This window comes from Archocentrus centrarchus, chromosome 17 (genome assembly GCF_007364275.1).
Source record: "Archocentrus centrarchus isolate MPI-CPG fArcCen1 chromosome 17, fArcCen1, whole genome shotgun sequence".
Classification (NCBI taxonomy): domain Eukaryota; kingdom Metazoa; phylum Chordata; class Actinopteri; order Cichliformes; family Cichlidae; genus Archocentrus; species Archocentrus centrarchus.
In genome coordinates, this window is record NC_044362.1 from 26,997,196 (window position 1) to 27,023,824 (window position 26,629).

The following is a 26,629-nucleotide window of genomic DNA, read 5'->3' on the forward strand; positions in this document are numbered from 1 at the left end:
CGATGACCTGCTGAAGTTCAAACTGAGTATCAGAACACTGAAAAAGGTCATTTAAGTTACTTTGAATGTGGCATAGTTGTTGGGGTCACAAACTTCTGATGTACTGGCATTTACTCGTACAACCATCTCTAGGGTTCACAGAGAATGGTCTGGAAAAAAACTAAACCTGTCCAGGCCAAAATGACTTCGTCCCAGAGGTCAGGAGGAGGGGACCTCTGGTTAGACTGTTGGTTGGAAGCACAAACGGTGCCACATTTGTAAGAAAAAAGTTGCGAATATTGTGAAAAGGTTCAGTATTGAAGACTCCTGGTGCCACACTCTAATCAGCTAACTCAAAACAAAGGCCTTTAAATGGTCTCTCAGTCTAGTTCTGTAGGCTACACAATCATGAAGACTGCTGACTTGACAGTTGTCCAAAAGATGACCTTTGACACCTTGCACAAGGAGGGTGACACAAAAGGTCATTGCTAAAGAGGCTGGCTGTTCAGAGCTCTGTGTCCAAGCACATTAACAGAGAGGTGAAGGGAAGGAAAAGACGTGGTAGAAAAAAATGTGCAAGTAATAGGGATAACCGCACCCTGGAGAGGATTGTGAAACAAACCCATTCAAAAATGTGGGGGAGATTCACAAAGAGTGGACTGCAGCTGGAGTCAGTGCTTCAAGAACCACCATGCACAGACGTATGCAGACATGGGTTCCAGCTGTCACAGTCCTTGTGTCAAGACACTCTTGAACAAGAGACGGTGTCAGAAGCGTCTCGCCTGGGCTAAAGACAAAAAGGACTGGACTGCTGCTGAGTGCTCCAAAGTTATGTTCTCTGATCAAAGTCAATTTTGCATTTCCTTTGGAAATCAAGGTCCCAGAGTCTGGAGGAAGAGAGGAGAGGCACAGAATCCACATTGCTTGAGGTCCAGTGTAAAGTTTCCACAGTCAGTGATGGTTTGGGGTGCCATGTCATCTGCTGGTGTTGGTCCACTGTGTTTTCTGAGGTCCAAGGTCAACGCAGCCGTCTACCAGGAAGTTTTAGAGCACTTCATGGAAGATGCAATATGCCAGACCCAACAATTCAGAAGAGCTGAAGGCCACTATCAGAGCAACCTGGGCTCTCATAACACCTGAGCATTGCCACAGACTGATCGACTCCATGCCACGCCACATTGTTGCAGTAACCCAGGCAAAAGGAGCCCCATCTAAGTATTGAGTGCTGTACATGCTCATACTTTTCAGTTGGCCTGTGTGTCTCTTGATTCCATCAGCAGTTTGAGAGGATTTCATTAAATCTGAATTTAACTATTAGTCATACCCTCATCACTGCCTTCCAAGAATGTCAGACTTTATTTTCAGGTTTGGTGAATTCACTGTACCGTGTCAGCACTTAGTATGTGAGTGAATGATGCAGAGCCAGATATGAGATAAGATTATAGTTTCAGTTTATTATCATCCTCAGGTTCACTTAGCTTTCAACACAGTCTACAATCAGTACATTCATAGGAAATTGTTTAAAGAAAGCCTGTCTAACATGAGGTTTACATGTGTTTAAGTCATGTACAGAAAAATAAAATAGACATACAGCACCAGTCAAAAGTTTGGAAACTTGACTGGTACTGTATTTGGCAATCAGCATTTCTTACTATTAAAAAAAGTGCAAAGGATCCATTAAACATTTCTATATTAGTTCAGTAAACACTTCATACATAACGTGACACTCCGATTTTCTGCCAGCAATCTTCATAGTATCATCATCATCATCGAGTCACTCTTTCAGGCCATCTTCAGCACGCACAGTGTGAGGATGCTGAGTGTCACAGCTGGTGGGGGAAAAAGACAAAAGGAATTCATCAGAAAACATCTGTGAGGGTTTCTGCTGGTTATAGCAGCAGTGTCTTTAACACCACACAGAACACAATGTAAGTTTAAGTTTTCCCCATCACAGAGGTTAAAGAAAAGCCAACAGGGAAAAAAGAGCTACAGTTATTTATCTCCTTTTTTCTGTTTCATATAAAGTTTATTTATTGTGCTATATAACAGTTTTATAACAGCTCCAGGCTATGCCTCAAATCTAGCTAATGTTTATTTTATCTGTTAACTTATGAAATTTGATTGACCTTAGACTCAAAGAGCTTAGTTATTAGAGTAAAACAGCAAGCTGAACATAGGCATACTTTAAAGTGTGAAAAAAAAAAACTTTTCCGCCATAGTCCTGCTTCGTAAAGCTTAGTTTCATTAGTACATAGTTATATATGATAAATCACATTTATTTTGGAATTACACATCACTTACTTAAAAAAATAATAAAATTTTGTCCTCATCATTATCTCATCAATATCTTCTGATTCTGATTCTGATTCTTACTCATGAATGTGAACTTTATTCATTTTTAACTCAAACTACCTGATTTTATGGCACATAAACTGTATGTATTGTGTATTTACATGTGATTCAGCCTCACTCAATCCTTCTATAATTGAAGCCCTAAGTCTATGATGTGAGAATAAAGAGTCAGTGTGTTGTTTACCATGAGGGTGAAGAGCACCACCAGCCCCTGTTGTGTTTGTCACTGTGGCATTGGCGGTGGGTGTTGCAACATTGTCGCTTGGATTGGCGAGGTTCAGAAGACTGCTGGTCAGGTTCACAATGAAGTTCCCAAAAGTACCTGGAGAATAAACATTAACAAAAATGCAGAGGGTTTAATTTGCCTTCATTTGGTATCAAACTTTTATATTTATGTGGAAAAAGTATACAGCAAATAAAAGGTCAGAGTCTAAATTTTAGTGCACTTACCTCCATTATAGCTTCCGGACCCAAGGAGGATGGCGAAGGTGGTGGAGGAGTTGCTGCTCCTGGTCACAGTGGAGGAGTTCACAGCGGGAAGAGTGAACCCACACTGGATCTTATTACCATTTACGTTGCCTCGTATTGCTGTCACAGTCTGGTTAAGCTAATTTGACATGTCAGAGTGAGTTGAGACTCAAATAGAGCAATGCTTATGTAACCAAAAATAAATTATTTCATTTCACTGTTGCATTTTTGTGGGCTTTAATGACCAAATTAGAGAGTTTAGCTATACATCAATTTTCAGTCAGTTTGTGTTTTAATTTCATCTGGTTGATGGACTCTTTTATTCCCTTTGATTGTATTATTATATGCCAGTAAATCTCCTTTTGCTGAAGAATGCAATGCTTTAAAATGTACTTGCAGCCTCACCTTCTGTGCTGAATTGAGTGGTTTGGTGCTGTTCCAGTCCCGTGCATCGAAGATGATCGTCGTATTGGTAGAGCTGTTTCGAACACAGATGTAAAGCAAAGCGGTACCCTGACAAAAGAGGAAGTGATTAAAGAGTTAATAAAAAAAAAAAAAAAGGCACATAATTTAAATTTACCCCAGCCACCCCAAGCTATCTGAATCATAAGCTCACAAGTGAAATTTTAATTGCTCAAAGGCAACTTGAGGTAGACTTCATCTGAATCATCAGCTATGAAGCTGAATTTTGCCTGTTTCCTAAGGGAATGAGGCTGGATTTTTAGCCTTGGCAATACCCATTTTGAAACAGCCACTATTATTTCTAGTTTTTTTATTACCAAAAGTCAAATATTTGATAGACAAAAATTTCCTGCCTAATATGTTTTACTTGTAGATAGTTTTGCCAGTTTCTGAAGGATTAATTTAGCTAGGACCAACACACATATGATGGAAAATTATGCCAATAATATACATATCAAAAATGTCATATTGAACATTCCTGCTAAAAGCGCTGTGACAGTGAAACATTTCCTGTCAGAATATTTATGACCAGTCGATGGGTAAGTGGTTGATAGAAATAAACAAAAATACAAATGAAGAGAAAGGTAAATTAACCACTTGTAGGTATTACGGTTTATATTTATTTAAATTTTCACTTTTGAATGTTTAAAGAAACTTAATGTTCCTGTGGTACATTTGAAAGTATTGTGTGTATGTTTGAACACTTTTTTGGGGACACGATTGTCTGAACTGAACTTTACATAATCATTACATTGGTTTTGTGTGTTGTTGTACCTGGTTTGGATTGACAGTGAGCCCCAGTGCTATGTATCCACTGGAGTCCCCACTGAGTTCAAAGGTCAGATTGGTGCCGCTGAGAGCCGAAGTGTTGCCTGCCCTTACTGAGCCGAACAGGCAGTTGCTGTTTCCAGCAGGGTTACATTGACTTGGTGTCGATACGCACAGTTTAGTGACTCCGCAGCCTGCCAGAGTGATGTTTAACTGGTAGACACACAAACATATCGAAAGTCACAAGACAGCTTAACAGGTTCAGCCTGCACATGAACACTTAAATAATAATGGCAGTTAAGTAAGTCACTGTTTGCTCATCATTCTTTCCCAGCCGCTGGATTGATGTGGCTTTATGTTGCATTCACAAAAAGTCACAACAGATTGAAAATTGGAAAACAACCTATAGTGGGTAAAAGTTCACTTATTGCACATCAGCATTTAATTTGTAAAATGGCACCAGGTTCAGAGCATTAGAAATGTTGATAGGCTATAGAGTGACGGAAAAAAAAAAAAAAAGTTATAAGTTTTTATTTTTTTTTGCAGTAATGATGTTAGAAAGTCAGCATAGGCAATTATTTATCTATAATATGGTTCTGTAAAACAGATGACATTGTTTTTGGCTAGATTCTCTCAGCAGTAAGTGCATTAAAGTGGAAATAATGACTTCCCAGCTCATGAAATGGAACTATGTGATAAATGAAAGGACTTATGGGAAATTAAACTGTAATGGTTTTAGTCAGAAATCTTTTTTTTTTTTTTTTTTTATTATTTATTTAATTTTTTTCCCCAGTGTTTATACAATTAATCAACTGAAATCTTTGGTCATCTTTTTCATGGACTGCATATGAAAGTCCCATCGTGACAAGTGAGAACCATCTATGAGACCCAGCCATCACCACTTCACAGTCTCTAAACGTCCCTAATCAAAGTCAATGTTTAACCAAGCTAAATTAGTGCTCTTAAAACTAAACATTAGCTTCAGACTGTGAATGGTTAACTTCAAAAGACAAAAACTAGAAACAAATTCTGATATCATTTCTTGTGTTGAAATTCTTTTCAGCTCTTAAACATTTAAAATAGCTGTTAAACAAATATAATCTGTCAGGTCGCAGTGGTATTGTGCCGGTAAAGTTAAATATAACCTACCTCTGTATTATTTGCGAATGAAAAGGATTGGGCTTGGACTCCCGAAGCCACGAAAATAATCACTGTGGCAATCAGCAAGCTCAGACCTCGCTCCATTCCTGCCGGGAGGATGAACAATGACAGAGCAAACAAGACAAGAGTAAATAACGTAAAAAAAAAAAAAAAAAAAAAAAAAAAGAAAAAGAAAAAAGAGAGATATATGATATATGTAGACAAAATCCCATATTAGAGCAAACTAAGCTCCTTCACGCTGTACCCTACTTTTATTCTAACAAGCTGTAAAATATGTCAGTGTGTCGTTGTACTAAGATACGGTTCAATAAAGACTGAAGAAGACTGTAGAGTAAACAGTGAGAAACAAGAGCATTTAACTCAAATCCACAGTGTTTACCAAGTACAGTCAGCGCTTAAAAGGGTAACAAAATCACATATTTTGCTATATATAAAGGAATATAAATAGATTCATTAATTTTAAAACATAGCATCTTCCCTTGGCTTTCCCAGGATTTTGAGCATTTTAAACACCTTATCGATATAATGCGAACTCTTCATCTTATTTACATATTTATTGGCCACAGCAGCTTTATCGACAGTTTGGAGTGACAGAAGAGTGGGGGGGGGGGGGGGGGGGGGGGGGGGGGGGGGGGGATGGGAAGGGCCTCGAACCTGCGCTCCCTTCATCTTCAGCACGCTGAAATAATTTAGTGTAACTAAAAGTAATTAAATGATCTAATTGACACTTTTAGCATTCTCATAATTAACCTGATTATGCCTTATGATGTAGTAAAAATAAATAAAAAATAAACAGAAGCAGGTATCCAGAAGAATCTAAATCTAAAATCCGATTAAATGAAATTTTGAGAGACTTACTTGAAACTGTGAAGGTCAAACGGTGAGTCGAAGGACTGTTGTTTGTTCTCCGTGTGAGGCTCGGCAGATCTGGTCATGGAGAAATGTCGATGAAGCTTTTTACCACATTCAGTTGGGGGCGGGGCTGTTAGCAGTAAAACAGCACCTGTGTACCTGCCTGAGTGGTGGGCGTGTAGATTTTGTTTGTATTACCAAAGCAGTTTCTGTGAACCAAGCCTTGTGACTAACGAGATAAAAATGTCCCCGTATTTTTAATCCCACAAAGTTCTTCTGTTAGCAGTTGAGTCACAAGGTTATATTAGATCAAAGTTTGGATATTATCACGTTATCACTTGAAAATTTAGAAAATATGTGCAAGATGATGTTTTCCTGGACTGAATTAAACGTTAATAAAAGTCAAATTTTCCTTTAATTAATTCACACATTTAGATTGTCATTTAACTTCACACATTTAGAGTGTTAGATTATCACATCGCCCTTAAAAATACCAATGTCACGGCTGAATATAAATTAGGTTATGATAAGTACACTGATGCATATGTAAAGCATTGTTTTGCATTTCTTGTTCTGTGGTAGAGCTTTCAAACAAAGCAGATTCAAAGTGCTTTACTGCCAGTGAGGTGAACAATGTAGTTGGGCACCATGAGAATGAGACAAAGTGAAAACATATCAAAAGAATGACATTTATAGCAGGGTTACAGTCCAACAAATGGAAATAAACTTTTTAAAGGAAGTGGACGGGCCGTTTATAGAGCAGAATTGCTACATGGATTATTATTAGAAGGAGTAAACGTCACTTTTTTGACTCTGTAAAAGTGCTAAACTAACATAGTGAGGCTTTTATTTGTTTATTTATTGTGAGTCTAATGCGCTTACTTGGAATGTAATTTGAGGAATCTTTGCCCCCCGAAAATAATAAATCTTGCGTCAAGGGTTAAAGATACTAAGAAAAAAACAAACAAAAAACCCCAGAAAACCAGAAAGACTGTTTCACAATGACTAATGTCACTGTGAAAACAAAAGTACATCATCATCTGATGTTCCTATCAGGCTATTTACACCTTTGACATTTTTTCAAACTTCTTTTTTCCATTAAGGAATTTCCTCATTGTTTCTGGAATTCTTTGGGCGTCATTAAGATGATGTCACCCTGCTTCCTGTAGCTTTTAGAAGAATCAATTTAAACAGTAAATTAACAATGTCCAACATCTACAGGATGTTAAATGAGACGTGATTATCACTTGAGCTTTCATTAGGTTCAGTTGAATTTTTACTACAGTGGTCTTGCAAATGCAAAATCACCTGAGATCTCTTTCTTGCCCTTATTTTATTTATTTCAAGTCCATGACCAATAACTGATGATCTGCGTCACAGTCTGCACTTGGGTGTGTGCATACATTTCTCACTGATGTCTTTCTGCTTTGCTGTACTAGGATGAACTCTATTTGATTCCATATGTTCCCATCAGGGGAAATCCAAGTGAATCCACCTGAATCAGAGTGATGTTTGTGGGACTGGTGCACAACGTGACAGAGATCATCCTATTGTTGGCTGGATTGTACCCAATCAAGGACGAGGAAAGGTCCTTTGTCATGTACACTCCTATGCCACTAGAGCCAGGTCTTTCTCTCCTGGCAAATATGAATATCCATCCATCTTCAGTTCTAAAGTGACCGTGTCCTCTCTATCAATATTTATGAACTCCAAAAATGTTTAGCCCGCATGGAGGAGTTCAGGCCTGGTGGTTCTACCTTCCTCCCTCATAATGGACAAAATTTCCTCTTGCTATTAGCATTTTGGCTAAATGTGCTGAAATCACAGTTTTAACACAGCAGTACCAATGAATATTTTGTGATTCCCAAAACCATATTTAGACCCTTGTGGGCGTTCTCGCCCTCTGAGAATCAGACCTTTTCAATTATATGATTTCAACTGATTACATAACTTAACTGACCTAACCACATGCTCTCCAGCAGTTTCACATGGGGTATTATTGGAAGAAAAACAGTTTTTGTTTATCCTGATAATAAATCTTAGAAGACCATTTTATTGACAGAAAACAGATTTTTTTTTCTCCACACAGCATTTCATCATTCTTACTTAGAAGATAAAATATTGCGTGTATGGATCAGCAGGCTTTTATGGTGATATGAAAATCATTAATAGCACAAATTTATTCATCTTTTAGAGTAAATTATAGAGTTGGCAGAGGGTTTAAATATTGCTACCTTACAATATAAACCTCCTTAAAGTGATTGTTGTGAATCTGTGCTATATATAAAAAAATTGAATTGAACTGAATTAAATTGAAAGCCTGTAAAAATAAATAAATAAAAATAAAATGGTGACCAAAATGCTGAGAATAAAAACATCCCTTTCAAAAACAGGATTAAGTGATCTTGGTGGGTAAATCTTATTGCTGTTATTAATACATAAAGACAGTTGTACTTTGAATAAAATAGCCACATTGATTTATTTTTATATTAATCTTAACATTTATAGCTTGATACTAGGAATGCAACCATACATTACCCAAATGTCAATATTTGCAGTATCCACCTTGCACCAGGACACCATTTACAGATGTCGATGGCGGATTATCTGTTTTCAGTACAGTCATTTTGACCTGGTTAAATAATCAAAGGCATTGTGATGAAGAGTGTGCTTTGCTGGTTTTTAAATAATGATTTTTTTTTTTCTGTCACAGATGAGGAATAAACAATGTAAAATAAACAAACTTACAAAAAAGTATTGGAGGACACATTTTATTTTAATTATGGGTATTGGTACAATACTATGTAATGTCATGAACTGGCTGAACCTGAGGCAGTGAACTCACATGCAGGCCCCAATTAAGACACCACAGTGGCAAATTTACTGTAATCACTGAATCCCCCCCCACACACACACACAGAGCTTGGGAGTTTAAAGGGTTAATCAAGTTTTGCAGGTCCGGGTGGGATAATGTAGAAAGGAGGAGAGGGAGATTAGACTCAGGAATGTTCTCAGAGATGGTAATGGTCTGCCTGTAGGGGAAGGGGAATGGAGATGAGAAGGAGGCCTTACTTGGGTTCTTAGATGGGAGGTCCAGGGGGAGTTCTGAGGTCCTGATTTTCTAGTCAATCCTTGCGCTGGACAAAGGAAAGGGGGTACTGAGGGAGGGTGAGCCGACAGTCCACTTCATGAGGCAAGCTGAAGAATGCAGTCTGAGAGCACAATGAGGAAGGGCATTAGCACATGAGTACAGGTCATACTCAAAGGAATGCAAACTGACTTACCACTCCAAAGAGATAGATAATCTGGCAGAGATTGGATGGTCGAGCTGGTTCTGAAATACTGCAGATGACGAGACTTGATGGGGTACAGGTGCTCAGCTGAGGCGTGGAAGAATCCAGGCTCCACCCAGAAGTGTGACGATCCACTCAAACCTCCTGGCCCTGAGTGAGAGGGGGATTAGCGGGTGGCACACCATGGCATGCAGTGGATGAAACCATCCATCCATCCTCTTCAGGGTCATGGGTGGAGGGGGCTGGAGCCTATCTCAGCTATCAGAGGGCGCGAGGCAGGGTACACCCTGTACAGGTTGCCAGCCTGTCGCAGGGCTAAAACAGAGAGACAAACAACCATTCACACTCACACCTATGGGCAATTTAGAATCACCCCAATTAATCTAACCCCACTAACTGCATGTCTTTGGACTGTGGGAGGAAACTGGAATACCCAGAAAAAAACAACACAGAGACTGGGAGAACATGCAAACTCCCCACAGAAAGGCCTCAGCCAAGGTAGATTCAAACCCAGGCCTTCTTGCTGTGAGGCAACAGTGCTAATCACCGTGCTGCCCACTGATTAATGATATTTTAACATTTTCAGATCAATAAAGCTATATCAGTTGACACTGTTATGTAGTTATGTCATCTGATGTAGTAAGCACCACAAAGTTGGTGTAAGGAGGGGTTCAGGGCTTTTAGATGGGTGAATAGAACATTGCATGCATAGCATGGGAGAGCACTGTTTGTTATCAAGCCTATTTCAAACCGAATGCTAACATGTTCCCTTTTTAAATTGCAGGTTTTAGCATAAACATGACAACAAAGGTCCTTTAACTGGACCTATTTCCTCTTTCCCTTAAACTAACCAAATTGCTTTTTTGCATAAGTCTGACCAAGCCTTTACCGAAGTATTGCCCTGCTGTAAGAGAATTTGTTTGCCATGACGTGTACAAAGAAATATTCCACACAGCTTGTGATCAGTGCTGCCGTGGCTTTGACTTCAGGGAAACTTAATTGAAGTGGCTTTAAAAAACTGTCAAGAGTATTGATTTAGTGCTAATCTTATGATTTGATGATGATATTGAATGTTTCTCTTAATGAAAACTAAAGGTAGGATGAGTTGACTTATTGGAGTCTCACACACCAACTCTGTGGAATTTGCTGATGCTAAATGAGATGCAAAAGGCCGAAGAAGCTAAGCGTTCCGTCTCCTTTGTAATCAGAGATCTACTGAAGATTTGAAAGGTAAATGGCAAGCTGCAGTTTGATGTCATGTAATTTTACTTTACTAAATGTTCTTTTTTATTTAAGTGATTGATTTTATATTTTCCAATGTCATCATCTAGGAAAATTTGCTGAATGATTATTATCTAATCTATTTTTTTAATGTCTATTTCATGCAAAGCAACTACTACTTCACTTCTACTCTGAAGTTCAGGAGGCAGCTGGACCATGAACTCTGAATATGGTCTGGGGAGTTAAGTAAAGAACAGATGGTTAAAAACAGCGATCTCTCATCACACACACACACTGCAGGACAGATATTTTATTTTTCCTAATGGGTTGACTCTGTGAGTAATTCTGTTTACTCTGCAGGTCTGAACTGTTTGACAAAAATACAGCAGTCAAATAAACTGTCCCATGTGTGTCAGAGGCTGTAAAAACACAAAGAGGTGAGGGAGCAAGGCAGCAAGAGAGAAACCTTTACCTGGATGAAGTGAGCAGTGAGTATATTGATGTTGGTGGACTAACCAGTTAGCCAAGATGTAATAGGAATGAACGAGGTCATTGTGAAAAAGCTCATTAACTGCTAATGTGCCATATCTATGTATATGATCTAATGACCTCACAGATAACAAAGCTGATAATCTTGGTGCACATCAGGTATGAAAATAATGGAACCACGTGGAATGGTCCAGTTTTAAGAATGCCATTGCCAGTCATGTCATCACCAACAACTACTAAATTGACAGACAGACAATATTGGAGGAATATTCATGGTCCCCAGAAGATGAAGAGTACTGGATTTTGCTGGTTTTCTGTTTTTTTACACAGTTAAACTAATACATTTTTTGTAGAAATAACCAAAATATAATTTCCATAATATAGCCAAATACTAGGATGCACTTACCTTGCTTAGTTAATATATACAGTAATGTATATACACCTGTAAAAACACCCCCAACTTTATTTAGTAACAAGTTAAAAATTCTGAGGCCAAAATGAACACTAAATAATATTTGGAAAATAAAACAAGTCTCTCAATCCATATTGCAAGGTCAGAACAAGTTCTGAAACCTTATTTCTGTTAAATAAATAAATATTTAAATATTTTTTTACCGAATCTGAGGCATCAGAAATGAAGGACATCACATGCTACACCCATTTTAGTCATATTAGTAGCTACACTGTGATGTGGTTGAGGTTAACAGCATGAATTTAACAGGAAGAAGGTGTTTTGGTAGAATCAAGACTGCACATACTGCATCTTACTGTACGTGAAATCATTTTCAGGTATAATAACAGGTGTCAGTTTATATTTATGCTCATGTCCTACAGTGGACAGATTAGAGCAACTCAGTTTCAGTTCAGTTCAGTTTTGTTTACACAACAGTCGCTTCAAGGCAAACAGCCTTTTAACTACAGATTTTTAAAAAAAGAACACACCACAGGTACTTCTACGTGATACAACACTACCAGCAGAGAGACAATAGGTACGTTCTTTTCTGCTCAATACCTATTATCTATTGTATTTTTTTTTGTCATGATGTTGAAACTCTTCCTCATTGTGAGATAGTGATCATGTGTCAGCTAGATCAGTTATGAATCTGAACAAATGTTAGGCATTGAGGACAAACATTAGAACCCCAGCGTTTCCTGTTACTCATCACATTTGGCGACATATTCTGTGATCAGACCTGATTTAGCTACCCCGCTGCTTTTAGTAAAAACATATACGCTTTGTCATATAAATGAATACAACCTTCCAATCCACTGGTCTCTTAATCTATCAGAATAATCAACTAGGTTTGTTCAAACATTTTTCTTGGAAAACGTTAGCATTTGAAAAACTTTATATAGACACATTTCTCTTTATGAAAACTTTTGATTTTGTCCCAGAAGCCCTGAAGCAACAGAGAGGGAGCAGGATATGCTACCTGCTGTTTCACTGTACAGCAGCATACAACTTAAAAAAAAATTAACCCAAACCCTTAGAGATAAGAAAATAATAGACTGAGATAAAATTATTGTTGGTACCACCTTTGGTAAATTGAGCCACAGTTTGACCCTCAGAAAGTTACACACTCTTCTTCTACTTACTGACTTTACCTTGGGACTAAACTGTTGCAACATGAGCAGAACTTCCACATTCAGTTGTTTTAAATGTCCCCCACTTTTGAGCTAAAATCCTCATCACATCTATGCAGGGCCATCATTGCTTTTATTCTAACAAAGTTTGGCTTTGTTTTAGCTTTTATTTTGAAAGACATTTAATAATTATGCTATACACATTTGTATTTCACTCGGTCTGTGAGTGTTAAAATAAATGCTTACGGTTATTAGTATTTTGTCAAGTAAATATTCAGATACTTCACTATCATTAATATTCACTCACATTTGTTTTGTTTATTTTTTGGCATAGTGCAAAGCGGTGGAGAAAGACAGAAATCAGAACAGTACAGAAAGTTACAAAAAGAACTAGATAATTATTTTTACATATCACATGGTTACAAACACAGTATCAGTAGTTCTGTTATTGTCGGTATTGACACACTGAGACAACCCTATTGTAGAGAAGGAGGATAATGTTTCGTATTATAGTGATATACCAGCCAGTTTTATACAGCTGGATGGTTTTTCTCATGTACGTATGGACAGAGATGTAAACTCTGGTAAAACTCGAGGGGGTGGAATATGTATTTATATCAAAGACAGCTGGTGTTCAAACGTTGCTATCAGAGACAAAATCTGCAACCCCGACCTGGAGCTGCTGCGCGTCACATTAAGATCACACTACCTGCCAAGGGAATTTACTAACATATTTGTGTGTGCTGTCTACATTCCACCAAATGGGAATGCCACCAGAGCAGCCAGCCCAGTTGCTGACAGTGTCCATCGCCATCTACAGAATAAACCTGAGGCTCCTGTGCTGATACTGGGCGATTTTAATCATTGCAGCTTAAATAAGAGTCTTCCTGGCTTTCATCAATATGTGAGGTGCAACACCAGAAAGGACAATATCCTGGATAAGTGCTATGGTAACATTAAGGAGGCCTATACAGCCAGAGCTAAACCTCCTCTTAGCAACTCAGACCATAATGTGATTCATCTGTTACCCACATATAGGTCAGTCTTTAAGTCCCGTAAACCGGGACGGGGAAGTGTTAAGATATGGTCGGAATTGAAAGGATGCTTCCTCTCCACAGACTGGGAAATCTTTTCTAAGGAGGCCGATTTGGACCATGCAGCTGAAACAGTAACTACCTATATCTCTCTTTGTGTAGACTGTACTATACCACAAAAGACTATTATAAAATACCCTAATAATAAACTGTATGTGGCGACCTGGGTTACGGTGAGTGATCGCTCCCTTTTTCTCTCCTCTCGCTTGCTCTCTACGTGACGTCATACCACACCTGTGGTTGATTGCAAAGTGGCGTCCCTTAGGATAAAGGCATTCGGCTTGCGAGTTGGATTATTCCTCTGTCTAAAGCAGTGATCCTCACTATTTTTTTCAAAAGAGCCATATTGACTGATCAAAGTCAAGGGGAGAGCCACAATATCACCCCAAGTCACTCAAATAAACTTTCTCTGCTCATCTTGTGAGCACCGTACGTTTTTACTCGAAACACCCATCACTGATGTGCTTGTCCCCTCTCCAACATCGTCGTGTGGATTTTTGTTTTCTTCTTCAAATTCCTGGGACCTATTCCAGAAAGCAGATTTTGCTAATAACTCTGAGTTTGTTGACCCTAAAATGAGGGAAACTCGGGTTTTCAGTTCCAGAAAGAGAGCTAACTCCAACTCTGAGTCAGTTACCATGGTAACAGACTCTGTGACCCTAACCTGGCAGGTTTTATCCAACAACCTCTGAGTGTCTCTCTGACTCCGCCCCTCCTGCTGCACCTGAACCACCTGTCTGACACTCCCAGTCATTTCCTCCTTCATAAAGTCGCTGCAAAGCGATCAGAGGAGCGAATTCATCTGCAGACATTTATGTTTCTATAAGCACTGAAATCCCAGTTAGACGTTAGTTCGTTATTTTTGTAACATGAAGCTTTTACAGTCGTTCACTCGTCAACAGGCTGCAAAGACGGAGACAGTGATGATGTCACGGATTTATAATGAGGCAGCTGCAGCTGTCAGACTGTCAGTCAGTTCCTCTGAAACATTTACTGTAGTTACTGTAACATCACTGTTACATCACACTGATCTGGATGAAGCTGCTGACACAGAACACACTGTGGATGGAAAAATGTCCGGATCCTGGAGATGATGTGAATGAGTGAAGATGAGGCTGAAATATTTGAAGACTTGAAAACTGAACTTAATTGATTTAAAGTGACTTAAATGATGTCATTTTGAAGGTTACGTTGTCTGAAATTCAGAGTGTGAATTTCCACATATTTTCCACTGAAAATCACCAAAATCGCTGATCATAGGCTCTATAACGCATCCGCAAACCGTGTCCGAGTCCACCCGCGCAGCAAGAGGATCCAAATGGATCAGGATCACAGATTCAGACGTAATCGGGTCCAGATCCAGTTCAGGCTCCAGTTATTTTGCAGCTCATCCAGTCTGGATCTATTCATAATGGCTTCATCTTCTCGACACGATCTGCATTCTTTAATTAAAATGCCTCATCCTCTCAAAATGTACTGAAATATTTAAAACGTATAAAGCTGAGACATTTGTCACAGCATGTTTGCCAGCTGTTCTGGAACGGGAAACTCACAGCTGCCGATCTCAGGGTTGATCAACTCAGAGTAGGTTTATAAACTCAGAGTTTGTTTAACATGCTTTCTGGAATAGGCCCCTGATCTTCACTATTTCCCACGTCTGTGTTTGATTATAGATTGCTCCATTTTGCGCAGTGACTATATTGCGCTAGCTAGCTTGTAGAATCACCGCTGCCGTGTAGCGCTCTGTTGTCCCGGTGTGGCTGCGGCAGCGTGCTGTTGGAAACAGTGTCTATGTTGCCAGTTTCCACAGTATCCCCCATTTGGAACCAACTTTAATTGAGGCCAAATGAGAAATAGAATGCAAGTGCGTGGAATGTAGAGTGCATTACATCTTTCTGTAGCGTGCTTTAAAAATGTATTGGTTCTGCAGTATTGCTGTAACCGGTCACGAGAGCCACCAATAAAGCATGGCGAGCCGCATGTGGCTCGGGAGCCGCGCAATGAGTATCCCTGGTCTAAAGTGTGGAAGTAACAGAGCAGCTGGTCGAATGGTGTTAATTCCTCGTGTGAATACGACAGGTAGGCGCTGCTTTAAACTGCTGTGGCTGTGTGTGTGTGTTCAAGCAGTTATTGATGTGCGTTTAATTGCAGTGTAGCTGCCGGATATAGGAGCCCTGACTGTTAGCGTGGTGGTATATCTACAAACCTGCCTTTCTGGTAAGTCTAGCTTGGCTTTTATCTTTTTGGTTCATTTATTTTTGTTTATTTTGAGGTTGCGTGAGCCCTTACTATTGTAGTTTTATTTCTGGCCTTATGCTTTTATGCCCATTTTTGCCAAATAAAGAAACTGTTAATCTAGAACCATATCTCTGTCCCAGTGTATAATTTCGAACCTGTGCAATTATTAAGGTGTTTGGTTTTTTTTATTTTCTACATTTAAAAGTAAGACTTTCCAGAGGGTGAAATTCCCTCCGGTGGCGTTGTCGCAGCAATTTACTTAAACATCGGAAAAAGGGCCTTGACCACACCGTCACATGTACATAACAAGAGGCATTAAGGAATGCATTAGGAGGAAAAAGAACGCCTTTAAATTAGGCGATACCGGGGGAGTTAAAGCAGCTCAAAAGGACTTGAATCAACAAATGAGACTAGCCAGGTTGCATTATAAAGAACAGGCAGAACAGGATCCTGCTATGTCCAACTCCAAGAAACTGTGGGACTCTATCAGAATAATGACAAACATGGAGGCTAAAAGGAAGCCTCTGGTTGCCAATGATGAAACTACAAAACCAAATGAATTGAATACATTCTACATGCGTTTTGAATCTGCTAACACCAGATTGCTGCACTGTTCTAAAGAATGTAACCTGTGACGTGAAGGACAGGATTTTAATTGATCCCAATGCTGTCACAAGAACTTTTAGATCCATGCAGGGGAGAAAAGCGACTGGGCCTGATAATATGTCCACTTTCCTTTTAAAGACATTTGCAGAGGAACTGACTCCAGCTTGGCACCAGCTGTTCCAACTTTCAGTTGATACACAGACTGTGCCAGAAATCTGGAAAAAATCCATCATAATACCAGTTCCAAAAAAGGCATGTCCTCAGGAGGACAATGATTATAGGCCTGTCGCACTTACCTCAAATGTTTTTAAATCATTAGAGAGACTCATGATAAATGGACCCAGAACTGACGTAGGGCCACTGTTAGACAGGTATCAGTTTGCATACACAAAAAAACGTAGTACTAATGATGCCATGTTAACGTTAATGCATTTTATTCTAAAGCACCTTGAAAAGCCCGGTACATATGCTAGAATGTTGGTTGTTGATTTTAGCTCAGCTTTTAACTCAATTCAGCCGCACAGGCTCCTTGAAAAGTTGGTGCAGATGAATGTAAACCCCTTTTTAATCAGGTGGTACCACTCTTTACTTACCAATAGGCCACAGAAAGTCAAATTCAATTCTACTTTTTCAGATGCATTGGTAAGCAGCACTGGTGTCCCCCAGGTATGCGTCAGTTCACCATTCTTATTTACCCTGTACACAAATGACTGTCAGTTCTATGTTAAATCAGCACATTGTGAAGTTTTCTGATGACACCGTCATTCTCAGTCTGCTCACCAAGGATTCCAGTGATTCCACCCACAGAGCTGCCGTGGAGAGGTTTGTGACCTGGTGTGATAAACATAAACTTCACATAAACACCTGCAAGACTGTTGAGATGCTGTTGGATCCCAGATCAGCTAGTGACCAGAACCCTACACTGACAGTGACCTGAGCTGGCAGACACATGTTGCCACGGTGTCCGCCAGCATTCATCAGCATCTTCATTTTCTGCGCAGACTCCGTTTATTCGGAGTTTGTAAAAATATAATGGTAATTTTCTATAGAGCAACAATAGTCAATACTCTAACTAGCTGGTTTGGAAATCTAACAGTTAAATCCAAAACGCAAATCCATAATCTAATAAGAACAGCGGGCAAAATTATGGGTCACACTCCCCCCAACCTTCAGGAACTCTTTGATCGAGCAACTATTGCACAGGCAAATAGCATCTTGACAGACAGCTCCCATGTTCTGCAGGCGGAGTATGTGCTGCTGAATTCAGGAAGGAGGTACAGGGTTCCTCTATGTAAATACAACAGGTACAAACATTCATTTATACCCTTATCAATTAAGGCAATCAACGAGCTAACATGATGAAGAAGTACATATGGCAAACTGTATAGTTTCTTAAATTGTATATTGGTTAAATTGTATATTGGTTTTATATTTACAGTTCTATTTTTTCTATGTAAATTATTCTGTTTTAATGTTTTTTATTGTGGGCAGCACGGTGGAGCAGTGGTTAGCACTGCTGCCTCACAGTTAGAATACCATCTGGAAGGCCTGAGTTTGATTCCACCTTGGCCCAGGCCTCTCCCTCTCTCTGTGTGGAGTTTGCTGTGGGTTTCCTCCGGGTACTCTGGTTTCCTCCCACATTCCAAAGACATGCACTTACTGGGCTCAGGTTAATTGGCTACTCTAAATTGCCCATAGGTGTGAATGAGAGCGTGAATGTGAGTGTGAAAGGTTGTTTGTCTCTCTGTGTTGGCCCTGTGACAGGCTGGCGACCTGTTCAGGGTGTACCCTGCCTCTCGCCCTATGACAGCTGGGATAGGCTCCAGCCCCCCTGCGACCCTGAACAGGATGTGCGGAAGTATATGGATGGATGGATGTTTTTTATTGTATTAATCAGACTGAGTGGTGGTTTTGTTCTGTTTTATTGTGCAGGGGTACCCTCTTCTTCTTCTTTTTAAACCAAGATAAATTTCTCCGAAGGGAGACAAATAAAGAATCTTGACTTGACTTGACTTGATTACATACACACTTGTAAGCAATTTTCTATTAACTTTAATATGTAGTTTTATCGAAACTGTCAACACATTATGTGTGATATAAAAGGTGCTACACAAATACTTATTATTAAATAATTTGTACTGGAGTAAATGAGTTTGTCACACTTGACTCATAACATTAAAGTGGGATAAATGTGTGTGTGTGTGTTTGGAAATATATATATATATACAACATTAGGAAATTGCTGCGGTACTTCCTGCTTACATAAAAACAAATAAGTATAAAAACTATAACACAATTGTGATGTCTTTAATGTAAAGACATTATTAAGTTAAGAAATCAGTTCATAGTTAATTAATAGGTTTAATTCATTGTAAATCAGTTTTAAGAAGTGTTCTGAGAAATTATCAGAGTGAGATATCTGTATGTTGCCTTTTCTTTGTGGTGACTGTTGGAGTAGGAGTGGTGCTCTCATCACAATAGTACATCTTTAACGTCTTTTCTCTAACGGTAAAAAGTCAAGCCAGCTTTCTTGGCTGAGAGACAGCAAATCTCTGACTTCGTGTTAAATGTGCTCTTTACGCTTGTTCCTTCAAGAATCAAGAATCAAGAATCAAGAATGCCTTTATTAGTCCCACAAATGGGGAAATTGCAGTTAACAGAACATCCATCCAAAACAAAAACATAACACAGACAGGGGGGGACAGATGTCTGAGGTCATGCAACCGTTTCTCAACGGCGCTACCTTTCCTTGGAAAACGTTTGTCTTTGTGAGTATTCGTGAATGTTCTAGCACATCAATTTAAGTTTATATGCCGAAATAATTATAAAATAGAATTTATATATGTGTGTTTTTAGTTTCCAAAGTGTTTCCGAATGTAGCACAGTATATATTTGTAACAGTTTGTAATTCATTGTTCTTCTTATTTCTGTATTTTTAGTTACAAAAAAAAGAAAGATATTAAAAGAGAATCTCCATTAGTTACAAGAAAAGTAAGCCTTGTGTGGAGCGATCTTCATTTTGTTCGCTGGCTGTCTAGCAGCATACTGGCTCACATGTTGAGGACAGCACACAATATTACAAAATATACAGTGCAGAAATTAACTACAATAAGTCAGAATCATTTAGTGCAAAGCAGAAACCAGGTGAATGCTAAAGTGACATAATAAAGTGACTGTAAAGATAAAAGAATGTAAACTATAGTCCAGTAATATGTACATGACAGTGCAGTGATCAGTGCAAACAGACAGGTGCATAAACATAGGGTCATCAGCGTTTGTGGAGGGTGGTGGTAACAGTCTTAGGGTTATTGTTCATGAGTCCAACAGCAGAGGGAAAGAAACTGTTCTTATGGCGGGAGGTTCTGGTCCGAATGGACCCTAGCCTCCGGCCTGAGGGGAGAGGATCAAAAAGTCTGTGCCCAGGGTGAGGGTGGTCGGCTGTGAACCGACCTGCACACCCCAGTGTCCTGGAGGTGTACAGGTCCTGGAGAGATGGGAGGTTGCAGCCAATCACCTTCTCAGCAGAGTGCACAACGCGCTGTAGTCTCTGTTTGTCCCTAGTGGTGGCTCCAGCGTACCACACAGTGATGGAGGAGGTAAGGATGGACTCCATGATGGCAGTATAGAACTGTACCATGGTCCTTGTTGGCAAGTTGAATTTCTTCAACTGCCGCAGGAAGTACATCCTCTGCTGGGCCTTTTTGACGACAGAGGTGATGGTGGGCTCCCACTTGAGGTCCTGGGTGATGGTAGTTCCCAGGAAGTGAAATGAGTCCACTGTGGTGATGGGGGTGCCAGTCAGGATGATGGAGGGTAGAGGGGCTGTGTGCTTCCTAAAGTCCACTATAATCTCCACTGTCTTTTGGGCGTTCAGCACCGGGTTATTGTGGCTGCACCAGAACACCAGACGTTCGACCTCCATCCTGTAGGCAGACTCGTCCCCGTCTGAGATGAGTCCGATGAGAGTTGTGTCATCTGCAGACTTAATAAGCTTGACAGACTGGTGGTCAGAGGTGCAGCAGTTGGTGTACATGGAGAAGAGCAGAGGAGAGAGGACACAGCCCTGAGGAGTGCCAGTGCTGATGGTCCGGGAGTCCGAGACATTCTTCCCCAGCCTCACCTGCTGCTTCCTGTTCGTGATCCACCTGCAGATGGGATCAGGCACATTCATCTGGGACAGCTTGTCTTGGAGGAGATCAGGGAGGATGGCCTTGAAGGCAGAGCTGAAGTCCACAAATAGGATCCTGGCGTAGGTTCCCTGGGAGTCCAGATGCTGTAGGATGAAGTGCAAAGCCAGGTTGATGGTGTCGTCCACAGACCTGTTGGCTCTGTAGGCAAACTGCAGGGGGTCCAGTTGGGACTGCTGGAGGTGTGAAGGTTTACACACACACATATATATATATAAAATTCCCATTTTCAACTTCCAACACCAGACCACCTAAAGTACAGAAGTATAGCCATAATAATAATACTTTATAAATAATAAAACCTTTACTTTTCATGAACTTGACAGATTTCCTCAGGTAGCTTATGGCACCTGTGTGATAAAGAACGTCACCAAATTCAGAAGCTAATTCCTCCCAAACTTCCGGTGATTTAAAGCTTTCTCTTATAAATTTCACTGTGCTGCAGCGTTTTCTGCTGTGTGACGCAGTGATGCACTGTCAGCTCACCTGTGCAGGTCTCCCTCTGCATCTTCTCCCGTATCCGCTCTTTTCCCCGCACATAGCAGGCGAGGAAACGAGACAGTTTACCTCTGATGTCAGCGATCAGGTCCTTTGCCTTGCCTGTTTGAAAAAATCACGTAGTACGTATCATTGGGCACTTTTAAGTGGTTATACGTAAATTCATAAGCTTTTCTAGTGGGTATACGGCGTATACCAGAGTATCAGGTAGACTGCACCACTGACATAGAGCGGCAGGTGGCTAGACTCATTGGCTATAGCTTTGTCCCAAACCCCTAATGTGTAGCAAAAAGGAGGCAAAGCAGAGTTTTCTGTAACTATTTATTTATTCAAGAAAAGTCCAGTGGCATAGAAAAAAACTCATAAAAATACATACAATGACCATATACATATAGTGGTGAAAACCTACAGCCACACACACACAGCTGTCACTAAATGTAGTGGCATTAAACCTGTGAACACTAACACAGCTGGTTAAAGTGCTCTGAAAATCCGTAACAGGTGAGTTTTAAAAACAAACAGGCATCACATCATTATTCTGAGCTTAGTGCATTTCTAGGGCAGGTGTTCTGCAGTACCTGAAATATGAAGTCAAACTGTTTTTTGTTGTTGTTGTGTTTTGCAAAATAAAAATATGCAGCATATTGATAGAAAAAGCAGGAGTTAAAAACAATCATACAATTTTTACCCTGAAACACCAATTTTTGAAAAAAGAAAGACGCCATGTAGTGTAACATGTTTTAAATATATTTAAAAAGGTATATGATGTTAGGAGTTAACATCATGTTAATAATAATCATGTTCACTCTATCTTATTCTCTCTTTTTTTAATGACTGCTGTGTTGAACCAAAGTCAGTGATAAAAGAGGGAGGAAGGAAGGAACATCCACATCTCACCCATCTCAATCTGTCTCACAAAAAAATGCTCTAATAAAAAGATCATTTTAGTTAAAGCACAGGCTGCAAATCATCCTGACTCACCAAATCCAACCATTCACCTGCTTTTTAGGGGAGACCGGGGAGACTTGGGACGGGGTTGTTTCTAGGAAACTGGAGCAACCAATGAGATTAAAGGTTATATCTCATATTTGTTTTTAAGTAGGCCAACAAAGAACTTCCTCTTCCTCATCTCGATGCACCTATAAACAATGTAGGTGGAATTTTTATTTTAACATCTCCCGAACTTGTACTGTAAGCTTTCCATCCAATGCCATCGCTACGTACATCGTACCAATACGGAGCCCCTGTTGCTGTAATGGCAACTACAGAGATCAAACAGTTAACGACCACATTTTTGCATATTTATTTTTTATCTTTTAAAAGAAAAATACATCTGTCCCATCTCTCCCCTTATGGATTTTTAATTCTCATTTCTGTTTCACTTTCTTAAAATGATGCTGTTTATTTCAGATGCCTAGAAAGCAAACAACAACAACAGAGCGTGGCTTAATCAGCAGTGATGCAATAACGGCTGCAGTAAAGGAAGTGATTGAGGGAAATTAATCAGATCAGTAGCAAAAGAAAAAGGTATTCCAAAATTAACACTATAAACAGTATAAACCAAGTATTCAACAAAGGACAAGAGGAAACCCTCATGCAATACTTATCAACTTCCTCAAAAATGTTTCATGGGATAACATCCAAACAACCTAGAAAGTTAGCATTCGAGCTGGCCACCAAAAACAAAATAAAAAATACACCAATCATGGGCTCAAAATCAGATCAAATTTAAAGGTTGATATTGGGTTGCAAAAACCGAACTAAAATTCATCCTAGTTAACAAATTGGTTAACAGTGTTCACATTGCATTCAATTACAGAGAAATGGTTTTAATAAAAGTATGTTTTAAAAAATGATCTCATATTTCATAAGAAAACGTGTTAGGTGTACCATATCTTCCTGCTCTGTGTCCCATGTCTCCCCATATACAAGGTCCATTTTAATTGCCTATATTTCATCAAAATGTGCATTTTTCTTTTTAAATGTTCTGCTGCCTAAAAACCTTTTTGTGTGTAGATTTTAACAAGCATAAAAAGGTTTGTGTTGCTGTTATACAGGGTTCCACACACATTTTGTATTTAGATTAATTTATGTCCCAAGTCTCCGCGGTCTCCCCTATTCAGCTGAAGAAATTTTATAGTGACTTCAGCCATGTCTTAAATGAACCCTCCCTTACTATTTTTACTATCATCCAGTGCATCAAATAGTCCAAAAGAAAGTACCCTGAAATTGCAAAACATGCAGACGGCCTGTACACTACTTTCTGCTAACCATGACACAGTGCACCGAGCTTTAACATGAGTCAATCTGCAGTTTTGCAGACTACATGACACACCCCTAAAGACATGTCCTCGCATCAAAAAGTAATGATTCATATGAAGTGTTAGTGTCCTGTTGTACTGAGTGTTTGCAGATAGACCCACTTACATTTGCTCACTGAAGTAAGCGAGTGAAAAAGAGAGCGTTTCAGAGTTTTAGCCTAAATATTGCAAATATTAGCCTGCTAATTAATATGTTATAGTCAATTAGTACACCTCATGGAGGTGTTTCAGGCATGTCCCACCAGGAGGAGGCCTGAAACACTTCCATGTGTTTCAGGCCTCCATGTGTTTCAGATTATATCTCTCGGCTGGCCTGGGAACACCTTGGGGTCCCCCCGGATGAGCTGGTGGAGGTGGCTGGAGTGAGGGAAGCCTGGGCTTCTCTGCTTAGGCTGCTCTTCCCGTGACCCGGTGCCAGATAAATGGAAGAGAATGGATGGATGGATAGTTAATAAGTAGTTACAGTTAACTACCTCATATTTTGAGTTATTTTTTGGCATTGCATTGTACCAGCATTGTGTACTTGAAGTAAATTTCCCTCTGTGACAAAGTTTTATCTTTGACCCGATGGTAGTGCTAAAGGCGCCAAAGTCATTATATTTATCCTCTGTGGATTATTAAAATTCATGGTAATCCAACCAACAGCACAGCAGAGGATCGATGAGCCGGCAGCTCATCAAATACTTCTGATCTCCTGATCTTCTCGTGCATCTCTGGACGGCTCACGATGCTGCTGCTGCTGCTATTTCTAAATCAATCAGATCACTTTCTTACTGCTGGAGAGCAAAAATCAGCTGATTTGCAGAACTTTTTCAATTCCACATCACGGTTTTTTCTTCTTCACCAAAGTAATATTTAAAGCTGCAGTTGCTTATTGTTTTAGATGTCAGATGTGAGCAATCACATACAAGCTCATCCTCTGTGTTGCTTTAATGTCACCTCCTGCTGTCTCTTCTCGGTATCTGCATCACTAAAAGTAGCTGAATGCAGTTCCTATTTGTAATGTACACCTTGAAGTGTACACAGGTATCACTGGTTCACTGCAGTACTGTGAGAAACCTGAAAATGTGACAAATCTCAGGCAATATCTGGCGTGGATTTTCTTCTGGGAGTACCACGCTGTTGATTTCAGCTGTTATTGTGAGATGTTAGAATTAAATGTTCAGTCTATCTCGCAGGAAATCGTTGGAGCGAGCTCGATGTCCTCGGTGGCTGTGTTCATGCTCTACATCTTTTTCACTTCCTCTCCTCTCGGTGTTACTCCTCTCATTCCCTCCATCCTGTCTTCTCTTTGCCTTATCTTCCTCTCCCTCACCTCCTGCTCTCTCAAACTGCCTCCTTGTGCTCACCACCAAACTGGTATTCTTCTCATCTCTCCTCTCCCCCTGCTCCTCATGGCCCGTCCTGGGGTGGCTCCTCTTTGAATCATCTCTGCTGCTCCCTGACTCCCTTTCTGACTCCCTCCTGTTTGTTGACGATATTTCATCATCTTGATGCGACTCTTTCCTCCTCTCTGTCTCCTGACCCTCTCTCTTTTCTTCTCTACCTTTTGTCATCTCAGCTCTCCAATCCTTCACTCCTCTCTCCTCCTCCCAACTTCTCGTGCTCTGTCCGTCTTTGTGGCAACTTTGCCACCCCTCACCAGTTTCTCCTGTTAGATGTTTGCCTCCTCTTTCTCCCCCTTGCTCACTCCTGCTGCTGTGTCTCCTCTTACTTCTCTCCCCTGCTTTCTCATTTACAGGTGTCTTTTCAGGTGGCTTCATCTCTCCATCATCCCTGCTGCTTCTTCTCCTTTCACTTTCTCTCTCAATTTTGACCCTCTCACTTTTGTTACCTTCTGATGTGCTCTTCACTTTCTCCTGCTCCTTTCCAGTTTTATGTGTCTCTTTTTCTGTTGTTTTATTTGTACCAATATCATCTTTTATTTTGCCACCCATACTCTCATGCTTGTCATTTCCAGATGTTATTTGGTTCTTGGTGTCTTTGTCTTGTTTGCTTTCTTTCTGCAACTGTTCTTTCAGGACTTCTTCTTTGCTGGTTTTGTCACTTGCCTCATTTTTCTCCTTCTTTTCCTCATCAGGAATCTTCTCCAATTTGGACTTGCTTTTTTCTTCAACCTTGTTCTTGATGTTATTGTCCTCCTTCTTCTCTTTGTCCTTCTTTTTCTCCTTCTCATCTTTTTTCTCCTTTTTAATTTTTGAATTTTCCTCCATCTCTTTGACCTTCTTCTGCACATCCTCGACCTTCTTGTCTACTTTCTCCTCCAGTAGGTCCAGCTCCTGCTCCAGCTCAGCCAGCTTCTTTGGATCAGACGCCAAGTCGTCCTCAGCCTCTACCTCCACCTCTTCAACCTCCTCAAACTCCTCCACCTCAATGCCGTCCATTGTCTTTTGCAACTGCGTCTTCACCTTGTTGAGCTCCAGGAGGCCATTTTGAAGGTCTTTACAAACTTCTCTGATCTTGCTGGCAAACTGGGTTTTGGCACCCTTGCGGAGCTCGTGAGAGTTTCTAGCGAGGAAGAAAACATCCAAAGCCAAAAAGAGCGCTGATATGACACCTGTGGTGACACTGATGGCCCGTGCGGCCTTGGCGACGCCACCTGCTGCACTTAAAACCTGCACGGTGCTGATGAGCTTTTCTGTGTTGATCATCAGGGTTTTTCCAGCGCGGCCTCCCTCTTTCATCACGTGTTTAATGTTGTGGTTCAGAGCCTTTTTGGCAGCACTTTGTGCGTATTTTTCAAAATCCCACTCCTGCAGGGTGTCAATACCTTCCTACAGCAGCAAGAGGGACAATAAAGAGATATACATTACTCCTGTCAAGTCATTTTAAAAGCAAATCTGTGGATAAAATAATATTCTGGTTTATTTACATTTGTTAAACTGTGTTTGACAAATTGTTACTTTTTTCTTAAAAGTAAAAAAACAATCACTTAATAACGGACTTTACCGAATGAAACCAGGTTAGATCACATGTCAGTATTTAAATGAAGTGATAAAAAAAACTGAAATTAAAACCCTACAGTCATTGTTGCAATACTTTAACATAGCACAGTG

At 40.0% G+C, this 26,629-nt stretch overlaps 2 protein-coding genes across 9 annotated transcripts in view; both read right to left on the reverse strand.

Annotated features, from left to right (window-relative positions):
• Positions 1–1,413: 1,413 nt before the first annotated feature.
• On the reverse strand, positions 1,414–6,173 carry LOC115796364 (putative ferric-chelate reductase 1). Its single transcript, XM_030752743.1, has 7 exons — positions 6,049–6,173; positions 5,179–5,276; positions 4,036–4,242; positions 3,205–3,312; positions 2,782–2,938; positions 2,516–2,653; positions 1,414–1,808 (listed from the first exon to the last, which is right to left on the reverse strand). Exons 2-7 carry the CDS (start codon positions 5,272–5,274, stop codon positions 1,762–1,764), a joined length of 753 nt encoding a protein of 250 aa, XP_030608603.1. The 5' UTR covers positions 5,275–5,276; positions 6,049–6,173; the 3' UTR covers positions 1,414–1,761.
• A 15,320-nt stretch (positions 6,174–21,493) lies between these two features.
• apold1a (apolipoprotein L domain containing 1a) overlaps positions 21,494–26,629 on the reverse strand; it is a 28,644-nt gene continuing 23,508 nt past the window's right edge. For all 8 annotated transcript variants that reach the window (XM_030752792.1, XM_030752789.1, XM_030752784.1 and 5 more), the window contains one exon: positions 21,494–26,347. In XM_030752792.1, coding sequence (XP_030608652.1) covers positions 24,728–26,347 — 1,620 coding nt within the window. In that variant the 3' untranslated portion in view covers positions 21,494–24,727. The remainder of the gene's footprint in view (positions 26,348–26,629) is intronic.